The sequence below is a fragment of the Athalia rosae genome, chromosome 7 (assembly GCF_917208135.1).
Source record: "Athalia rosae chromosome 7, iyAthRosa1.1, whole genome shotgun sequence".
Lineage (NCBI taxonomy): Eukaryota > Metazoa > Arthropoda > Insecta > Hymenoptera > Athaliidae > Athalia > Athalia rosae.
Genome location: NC_064032.1, coordinates 13,959,356 through 13,969,935, shown reverse-complemented (window position 1 = coordinate 13,969,935; position 10,580 = coordinate 13,959,356). Strand labels below are relative to the sequence as shown.

At 40.8% G+C, this 10,580-nt stretch overlaps 1 protein-coding gene across 1 annotated transcript; it reads left to right on the top strand.

Moving 5' to 3' along the window:
• The first annotated feature begins 595 nt into the window (after positions 1–595).
• Positions 596–10,100, top strand: LOC105689553 (paired box protein Pax-6-like). Its single transcript, XM_020854370.2, has 4 exons — positions 596–1,555; positions 3,870–4,138; positions 7,197–7,284; positions 8,447–10,100. Exons 1-4 carry the CDS (start codon positions 1,483–1,485, stop codon positions 9,061–9,063), a joined length of 1,047 nt encoding a protein of 348 aa, XP_020710029.2. The 5' UTR covers positions 596–1,482; the 3' UTR covers positions 9,064–10,100.
• The last annotated feature ends 480 nt before the right edge of the window (positions 10,101–10,580 follow it).

The following is a 10,580-nucleotide window of genomic DNA, read 5'->3' as shown; positions in this document are numbered from 1 at the left end:
ATTGAAAAGTTCGAGAAATAAGAAAATTAATAAACCTGCGGTGTAACATGGATTAGAATGTTGGATAGAGTTCGATGTCCAGTGATTCTCGCTTCGGGGTGGATCGTAGATCATTTATCCTCGAAGATTATTGCGACGGATTATTTTTTTGATCGATTATAAATAAAGAGAAATCATCGCTAATGAATAAATACGATAGGATATTGAAGAAAATAAAATCTTCTAATACGAGAATGTCTCGCGAACGCGTACGTGTGCGAAGCCGCTTATTCATAGAGATTTGCATACGTGTGTACGTGCGATACGTACGTATTTAATACAAGTCTAATACATTGATAAAATCGGCACACGCAGCGGGGGATATAAAGTTAGATTATGTGTGGGTATAATATAACCTGCGAAAATATACTCCGCCCATATTTAACGGAGGGTCTATTCAACCCCTGGTTGAAGTTAGCGGACCTGCGTGAAAAGGTAACGCAGTGATTGGACCTCGTCGTAATATGGCGGCCTTAGGGGATGCGAGGTGGGGCGTAAGGGTGAGATATTAGGGGCTGATTTGACGCCTCGATTTTAGTTCACGTTGCGACGTAGACCCGCTCGGAGAGGACGCGCGATATCGCGAATGTTAAAAATAATAACTTCGCAAAAACGGATAAAGCAGAAACAATAAAAAGACAAACAGAAATCAACGAAAGTTACACGTATAAAATATCATAAATATATTTCGTCAAAATTATAATCTTTTTTTTTTTTACTCGTCGTTCGAAATTCTCTTGCATATTAATTTTTGCTCGGCCAATCTATAATTAAAAATAAAAGACGTTATTTTGGTTTTTTCCTTCACCATCCTGTCAGATTGTTCAATTTTATTTCGATCATCGTCCAGTTATTTTTGTTTGTTACTTTAAAATTTTTTTTTGTGTTTTTTTATTTGAAAAGAAAATTATTTTTTTCTCTCTGTTATACCCACCTCGTATACACGTTGGTTTTTTGAAGAAAAAGCAAAAAAAAAAACTATCAAAGACTGTTAATTTGGAAGATATGCGTAAACACGTGCTAATTAAAAACGAAGGAATATTTTAATTAGGAGCAAAAAATTAAAAAAAAAAGTAATAAACAAATAAAGAAAGGAACAAAATTAACACAGAAAATGAACAAATTTCATCGAATGAATTAGCTGTAACTCGTGGTGATGTAGAAGAAAAAAAAATATTATATCCGACCGAATGTGTAGAGCATCTAAAAAAAAAAAAAAAAACAGATAAAACGAATATATTGATACAAAAAAAAAAAAAAGTGTTCACATTTGAAGTGTCAACTGCGTATGTTATATGTACATTCCATACGCCTGTATAAAAAAAAAGATCCACGAGAAATCGAAGTTTTCTCCTATATTTTTTGAATGATTATTTTTGGTTCTGAAAACGAATGAAATAACAAGAAGAAAAAAAGGAGAAGACAGTTTTTGAAATTTGCAATATGGCGCAGACGTATAATCAGAAACGAAATGTGTACAGCATAGATCAAATTTTGGGTCATCCCAAAGAAGAGGGTAAGCAATATGTGTATCATACAAATGTTGTAAAAATAAAATTGGAAATTCAAAAAAAAAAAAGAAGAAGATTTGAAAAACTAATTATTTGTCGCTACCAAATCGTTTCTGCATGAATCCAGGCTAATTTGGTATTACCGTAATAACGGATGAGGATTAATAACACGTTGGGTTAGTAAATTAGTACAAGAAACCGAGATTTTAGTAATCGGAAATCTTCAAGTAATTTGGAAAATTATCTGCGTTTAGTGTAATCCGGAAATACGAATATCTCGTATCCTGTGCACAGGTATACACGAACGTGCGTATTCGAAATGTCAAGGTTACACGGATTCATTCATGTTAATTGTGTATTAATTTTTTGAAAGGAAACAAATTTTGGAAATACCCTTAAATTGCTTTAAGTAGATACCTGATCGCGGAGGAATTACTTTAATTTTCGGACAAGACGTATACTCACCAATATCCCACTCAGCTATGTACAGAATAAATAATACATAATACGAAAAGGTACATAGATGGAATATAATACCACCTATGTATATTGAATAAATACATAGAGACGGTAAAACGCATAGAGAGAGGATGATGAATTGATGATTATCATGACGACGATTACGATGATGAAGAGTAGGAGATAAGGAGATAGAAAGGGATAAAAAATATAAAAGGGGGGAAAATACATGGTAAAAAGGATACACGCATTCAGGGTTGGCATCAAGTGGACTCCACTGCATTGTACGTCGACATAAAAACATTACAATCTCTCTCTTCACCCCGGATTAGCTCTGCCGCTCTTCTGACGATACCCCCTCCCCCCCATGCGCCTTTTCCACCCCTCGGTACGTATACGCTCACGTTTGAAATACATCCATCTATACCAGGATATGTTCACCCATCCGAACACAATTAATTTAAATACTACAGTATTCATACGTACACGCTGAACTGCATATATATTTACCTGCAGCTTTATGTACACATATGTCGCACAGGTAAAATCCATGTTTAGGGTTTAGCTTCGCCGTTTTATTTTTCTTTTTTCTAATTTTTCCCCCGTTTTCCGCCACCTTTTTCGCCCTCTCTTCGCTGCACGATTCCCAATGAGGGTTGGTGAAAAATATTTTTGAAATTCGCTAATTCGTCCGCTTACCGCCATTATATTCGACCGACGATTCCCGATCCATTCGACTCCCTATCTTCCTCTTCGTCTGCGGTTTATTTAGCTTTTTTTGATTTTTTTTATATTTTCAGCGACGCACATGCCGCGCAATGAAAGTAAAAAATTTAAACGCATAAAATACACGAGATAAACGAAGAAGCAAAAATACAGAAACGAAAAAAATAAAGAATCAGAGATCAGGGGCGCAGCTGCAGTGCGATTATTTTTATATCATACACCAGCTTATCTATACGTGTGGTGAAATATCTACGATACATACCCGATACAATTATACATACACCTACGCGCATACGCACGTTGATAATTTTATTTTTTTTTCTTTTTTCGCCGTTGCCGTTGCTCTCGGTTTTCTCGTTGGCTTTTTCATTTTTCTTTATTTTTTTTTTTTTTCATCCCCTACGTAATCTGCGTAGAACATACGTTGACGGGCGCCTGTGTACATGTGTCCTGTACGTGTACACAGGAACGCAATGCTGTTCTCCTCACCGTGTACACGTACGTTATTCAGGTGTACAACGGAAACGAGGAATTAAGTACTTTTTTACTATTTATGGGGGGAGAAGGGATGAGAAGCGGGGCGGAAGAGTGGCGAGGCAGAGGTGGATGAAAAAATAGGGTGAATTTCGGATCCGAAGTTATAAAATCCCGTACGATCGGACGGTACCGACGCAACGTCATCGATACACACGTGTACGAGTCGCGTCCCGCGTATCGCAGAGCTAACGGCGAAAAAAAAATAGAAAGAAAAATGGCAAAAAAAAAAAAAAGGGAAAAACGGAGAAAAAGCGAGAGAAAAAAAACGACGACAAGTTGGTTTTTTTTTTTTTTTCTCTCTTTTTATTTTCAATGAAAAAAAATAATCGCGAACGATCCGTTGTTCGCCGGGGCACGTCCGACGAAAAAATGGAAGAGATTAAAAAAGAAATTTCCCCTTGAAAAAAAATCGTCAACGAAGATAAAACAAAAAATCGAACAACCAAAAAGAAAATCGCAGAAACCGGGGGGAAAAAACCGTAACGATAAATTTTACCCACGCGGAGGATTGGGTGTTATACGAACGATTCGAGTATGATTGAAAAATTTTCGTCAATTAGTTTGTTTAAGTTGTTCGAATGCGTTGATTTTTTGCAGTTGACCACGCGACACGATCGGACGTGGACGGTGAGAATGGGGAAACGGAACTTGGCCATTTGAGCGATCATCAGATGAACGACAACAACAACGATATTTTGGATCTCGGCGAGTCGGACAGACCAAGAAAAGTGAGAAGATCGAGAACGACCTTCACCACCTACCAACTCCACCACCTAGACAGAGCCTTCGAAAAGACGCAGTATCCCGACGTTTACACGAGAGAAGAACTCGCCATGAGACTCGATCTGTCGGAAGCCAGAGTTCAGGTAAGAATTAAAAAATAAAACCAAGAAAATATAATTTCGCCTTTTCGTTTTTCCTTTCAAATTATCATCCCTTTGTTCGTCGTCTTTCCCCCGGAGGAGGATCGCTTGTCTATTTTTCCTCGTCTCTTCCTCCTCGTTCCCGCGATTCGCGAATGACGTCCGATTGGCTTAACCGGCAGACTATGTGTCCATGACTTCCCATGTACAACAACCGTACACGTACACGGTATACCTATGTACGCATCGGTGCCACGGTGGTGAAAGGCATCGGTTTTATGTGGAATCTGACGCGCGGAGATTGACTGCTAGTTTGGGAAAGGAGAATGAAAGGAGCGGGGGTGGTTTTGAAGAGGGTTGTAAAGAGGGGTGGGGGGAGAAGAGGAGATGCAGAGATGCAGTGGCTGCGGCTGATTCCGCCGTCGCTGTTGCTGATGCCGATGCCGATGCCGTTGCCGCTGCAGGGGATGGAAATAAGAGGGAGAGAGAGGGCAGATTCCGATTGGCCCATTGTGGTACAGCGAAGCGACAATGCCGGCAATTGGTTGTCGCTCGACAAAACCGCTAAATGATCCGTCAGCATGCCGCCGATGCACCGGCCTCCTCCACCCTCTTCTATTCCCTTTTCCTCTTCCCCCCGCGCCCGTACACCCCATTTTATTACACTGAATTTTCGCGCCCCCGCTCACCGCCGTAAATATCGAGTACGAGAAATTATGACGTTATAACTACCGTCGATTTTCCGTACATGTACGAGCGTTAAACTTTTTGAAATCGAGAAATACCTAGCGGGGGCAATTAACTGTAAAATTGGAATTGAAATTTCGTAATTTCGAATATTCATTCGCCGACCGCTAACGCGATCCCGCGTAGCCAATTGTCATGGAAATCGAGCTATGTTTTTTTTTTCCCCCATTTTTATTCGACTTTTGTTTTTCCGTTCGTTCGTTCGGAGCCGCGTAACCGGGTATATTTCGCCCGTGCGATTCCGATTCCTTCGATTTTGGGCTCGGCGACCCAGGAAACCCCGAAATCGACCCCCTGGAAACCGTCGGAAATTTTTCACTGACTTCAAACTCAAAAAACCGGCGAGGCAAAAAAGGGGTTTCGAGATATCGGGCGGGCTCTGGAAGAAGCGAGAGAGGGGCGGAGGGGTGGTTTTAATTACCCGGTCTAATTGTCACCGATTGCTTAATTGTCCTTGGTAAATTACCGCCCCCTACTCCGCTCGCCGCTGGTGGTAAAGTGCAGTTCACAATTAGAAAGAAAGAAAGAAAGAAAGAAAGAAAGATCGACGTCGTTCAGCGCGAAGGAAACACGCGGAAATTCCATTCGTACACTTATTGATATGTGTGCGAACGTACGAGGTGTAGCATAACCGACGAATTATAAAACTCACCCCTTTAAAGTTGTACTTTTCGTTAGCGCGAGTAGCGTTTGTACAACTGTAGCATGCGGTGTTTCTCTCTCCGTTGAAGACCGTGTACAGTTACGAGACCTCGTAAACTTCAAATTGCGTTAACTCGAGTCCGCGACGTCTCAAGATCCGACATCCCCTCTTTCTTCCATAACCGGCTAAATACCAAAACCAGACTTGAAAACACTCGGGGCAACCCCCGCAGTCGGCAAACAGGTGCCCTTGATAAAAGGATATGCTATTTTACATTCTCTCTCGCTCTCTCTCTTTCTCCCTCACCTCGACAACCCCGACATTTTGACGATTAGTTTTATCTCGCGTCTACACCGATACCGATGAGATCGAAAATATACATTTCTTCTTTTCTTTCTCTCCTGAGTTGGTCTTCCTCGACAAAAAAAAAAACGACATACCCAAATCCCTCGGGTAAACTTTTCATCTTTTTTTTTTTTTTGAGATCAGTTTCCCTCGCCGATTCGAGGAAGCGAAATCAAAACACGCCATAGAATCAAGAACGTTCGAATAAAATGTGATTTGTAAAAAGCAAATAAAATTCTGAAACCATTTCGATTTCAACTTTTTTCTCTTTTTATCTTTTATGTTTTTTCGCATCCCCTAAAAATTAGTTCCCAGTTTATACGAGTTATACACTTGTACGATGTATGCAGTCCGAGCGGTGTATCGAGGGAGGGGGGTAGTTAGCGCCAGGGGCGTGGGGGTTTTAGCATTCGGCTTTTGGGGATCACTCTGCGTGTATGCGTCGGGAGGGGTGGGGGTGGGTTGAAAATGTGAATGACTAGCGACTATGTGTATATAATAGCGACAGATTACGGAGAGACGGAAAGGGAGAAAAAGAGAGAGAGAGAAATAAAATGGGGGTGGCGCGGCGAATCGAACGGGTTATACGTCATGATCCGCCGTACTCTATGCGCCCCTTATAAATTTTATATTATTTTCATTCTCGTTGGAGTTTAGTTTAGTTAGGTTCTCCTCTACTCTCCACACCGCTCAGCTCCGCTCTTCTCTTCCGTTCTCTTCTATTTCGAACGAAACGACGCGGGGCGCCGGTCTGGGGAGGGAGGTGGCGGGGGCTGGGGGCTGGGGGCTGGGGGTTGGGGGGGTTTCAGCGCGGTGTTCAGGGTAGTTTGTTAACGGAGAGAGGGTGTTCGCAGCACATGAAATCACGATAATTGTTAACAATTAACTTAATCAGACTCGAGAGCCTTGGCTTTTGTTGCCTCGCTTGCTGCTCCTGCTGCTACCGCTCCTCAGATACCGTCATCCCCCTCCGCCGCCGTTCCCCGGCATACTTCAAAACTCCCTAAACTCAACGCAGAGGTTCTCATAACCCCCGTACCTTTCGCTGGTCCGTGTACATGGCTGTAATCCGCGTAATTGATTCGAAAGAAAAAAAAAAAAAAAACAGTATAAAATTAACAAACAACGACGTATAATCGAATTCACGAGATCGGTTGTACGATTCGAAACGAGTGGAGAAAATATGTTACGAGCGATATCGCGAGAATATAATTTCTCACGTCATTTTCAGATACGATTTTCTACAGAAAAATATATTATCGAATAAAAGATGAGTCGAGGATTGATTTATTTAAAAAAAAAAATAACTTTTTTTTTTTTTTGCAGGTATGGTTTCAAAATCGTCGTGCCAAATGGCGAAAGACGGAAAAAGCGCTGAGACGTGATACGAGCTTTATGCACGTCGAACAAGGCGGTGAGTTTCTTTACTCTTTCATTTTTACCTGCTATTTTTCTGCTCCTATCAGAGTCGCAATTTCAATTTCGCGAAGCCATAAAACAAACAAATTATAAAAAAACAAACAAATGATAAAAATGTATCAATCAATGTGAATATCGCGGTGATAACAGGGTAATTATTTCATATCTGCTATAACTACATATTAGGTACATACATGTGTATATACAATATACCGGTTCGCGTACATAAAACCGTCTAGATAAATAAATAAATGGAATGAACGACTATTGTTGGTTGATGGTGGAAAAAAAAAGAAAAAAAAAAAAAAAAACGAGAGAAAGAGAGGGAGAAAAAAAAGAAGCAGAAAATGGGTACGACGGGGATGGGGTCGTTTATGTGGGGAAATGGAATTGTGGAGCAGCGGGATATATTAATGTTACACGTTATAAGGTACAGTCAATTTTTTCACTCACCCGAGCTCTCCTGCTTCATCATATCCCCACGTACGTACGTCCACACATGGGGCATCCGACGTCAACTTCCGTCATGTTCCGATCTTCGATGTCTTTTTTTTTTTTTTTTTGAAACACTCGGGAACGATCTCTCCCAAAAATCTCGCGAGAAAAGTCGACGGACTTTTTGGAGAAAAAGAAATGCAAACGTTCCCCCCTGTATTGAAATTCTACGGAACATCAACGAATATCCGTTGTATGAGAACCTGCGGGTATGGCGTCGATACGGAATGCACCATACAAAACTTGTACGCGTACGACACACACGTATCCAAATAAATTAATTTCCACACGCGATGTGAATACGTACAGGTGTACCGCCCGGTAGTGCTGGTAACGTACAAGAGATATACACAGGACGATAAACAGATACGTATCGATACGTAGATAGATAGTCGGATGGATAGCGAGTCGAAGACAATTATGGGTAATTTTATTATCGAAAACCACGATCGACGTGTGTACGCCGCCGACGAAAACGCCCGTAACTATACGGTGCACATTACACAGAAAACGTTCGTATTTGTGCCGAGAACGATACGATTTGAAATCGTCATACCTATCGTTTACCGGCTCGGATTATCGTTCGAGCTAAGAGGCGAGACAAAAACTCCGTCACCCGTACACCCAAATCGAATCAATGGAAAAAACTATATTTGTTTCAGGTGTAAACGAGCTATCGCTGCACGCTCACCTTCTGCAAACAGCTGCGGCGGGTCTTCCGATGGTCGGTGGAGGCGGCGGGGGTGAATCCGGTTGCCCTTCGTCGGGTGGCGCCGGTGCCACCGGTTTTCCCTGGTTCATACCGCCGGTGTTTCTGCCCTTGTGGGCATCGGTTGCGGGCGGCGGTCCGAAACTGCCGCCTCTTCACGCGACGCTGTCTCAGTACCGGGGTCTGATTCCTCTGCCGCCGAACTTGGCCTCCCTGGGGGCGGCGACGGGTCTCCCCCTAGGTTCCATGAACCATCCGACGATCAACGATCTCAACTCCCAGATGAACGGTAACGGAACGGGCGCCGGTGGCGTGGCCGTTAATCCGGCCGGTTCGGTTCACCACAATTTACAGAGCAATCTGAACGCCCAGATTCATCTGCCTCTCAATTTGGGTGTGCAAAAATTGCCGCAAAATTTAACGGCCAAACACATCAACGAACAAAACGAATTGTTGATAAGGGACGACGATTCCATTTCCTCCGACGACGATCATCAGGTCAGAAGACTACACAGCGCCGAATTATTGAGAGTCAAAGCTCAGGAGGCTATACGAAAAACCGACAACTAATTGCATTGTTTTCTTCTATTTTTTTTTTTTTTTTTTTTTTTCAGTCTTTCGTCTTACTTTTTTCTTACCGTTTACCGAATAAAATCTAACGATCCAACGTTCTCGATCAGCAAGTGCGAACGAGAACGCAAAAAACAAACAATTAGACGGTCTGTAGATGATATTATATAGATACAGTATATAGTATACGAATACCCTGCACTATTACCCACAGTAAAACAATAATTATTATTATTGAACATAATTACGATCATTATTATTGTAATAATTATTTGAAAGAAAATCAAAAAACGTGAATAAAATAAATCGAAACGAAATGAAATATGATAATATATGACTTCAATTATTATATATATGAATTATATATAGTTATAAATGTATATCGCTGCATTACGTTGTAAGTGCATATAATATAATTAAAGCGAGAGCCCTGAGTGTTGTTTCTTTTATTTTTATTTCTGTGTTTTCACTTTTCTCCTCTTCGTAGGGAATTAGAAAAAAATTAATTATAATTGTATGTGTATATTAATATTGTATATTGTTACAAAAGAAAAAAGTTAAATCGGAAAATGTGAAGAGGAGAGAAATAAAATAAATCACACGACACTCCCATATGGCTTGTGTAAATATGTATCATTGTATTATTATTAATAATATTATTAATATTATTATTGTAAGTATCATCATTATATCATTATAATCATTATCAATAAATAGGCACGTTATATATGTATATATACATACCCATATGAATTTATGACCATTATATACCGTGAGCGTCTGTTGGAGAGTAGTTGCGATCGACGTATGCTTCGAAATATTCTTATTCCTCGTTCTACGAGCGAACCCGAGCTCCGGCTGGAGTCAGCGTGGCCAGCGGCGTAGACGCTTTGTTATGAGGCGTCACCTTGAGGGTCGTAGATCACAACAAGTCGCCTACACCTGTGGGTAGGCCGACTCCAGCGGAGCTCGGGTTCGCTCGTAGAACGAGGAATACGAATATTTCGACGCATGCGTTGATTCCGACGATTTTCAACGGACACTCACGGTATACCTACAATAAATCGATGCAAAAACAGATATCGAGTTTTCATTATCAGGTACACCTATTTTATCGGATCTTCGTTGATTTATTTATTTATTTATTTATCTTTTTCAATGGATCTAAGTTAGGGATACCTGGGGCGCAGGTAAGTATATAATTATAATTAAATTCAACGACGTATCAGAAAGGTGAACGTGAATAAAAAAAAAAAAGGGGGAGAAAATTGAAAAATAAAAATGAGAAGAAAAAAGTAATATATAAATAAAAACCACCAGCTCGTAGTCATAAATCAAAATAAATTATAGTATATAAGTGAGAATGTATATCGTAGATTAAACTGTCATTCGTCCATGTACAAACACGTGTACGTGGATACAGGTAGGTATAAAAACTTACGATCATGCTTTCTACGAGGGTGGAAGTGGGAGGGGGTTGGGGGTTGGGGGTTGGGGTTGAAACGCTGGAAGGCCGG

What these genes read in the sequence shown, in the direction of transcription:
- LOC105689553 (XM_020854370.2), top strand. Translation starts at nt 1,483, where the DNA reads ATGGCGCAGACGTATAATCAGAAACGAAATGTGTACAGCATAGATCAA. An exon ending in TGTCGGAAGCCAGAGTTCAG is followed by an intron (nt 4,139 to 7,196) that starts GTAAGAATTAAA and finishes TTTTTTTTGCAG; the next exon opens with GTATGGTTTCAAAATCGTCG. An exon ending in TATGCACGTCGAACAAGGCG is followed by an intron (nt 7,285 to 8,446) that starts GTGAGTTTCTTT and finishes TATTTGTTTCAG; the next exon opens with GTGTAAACGAGCTATCGCTG.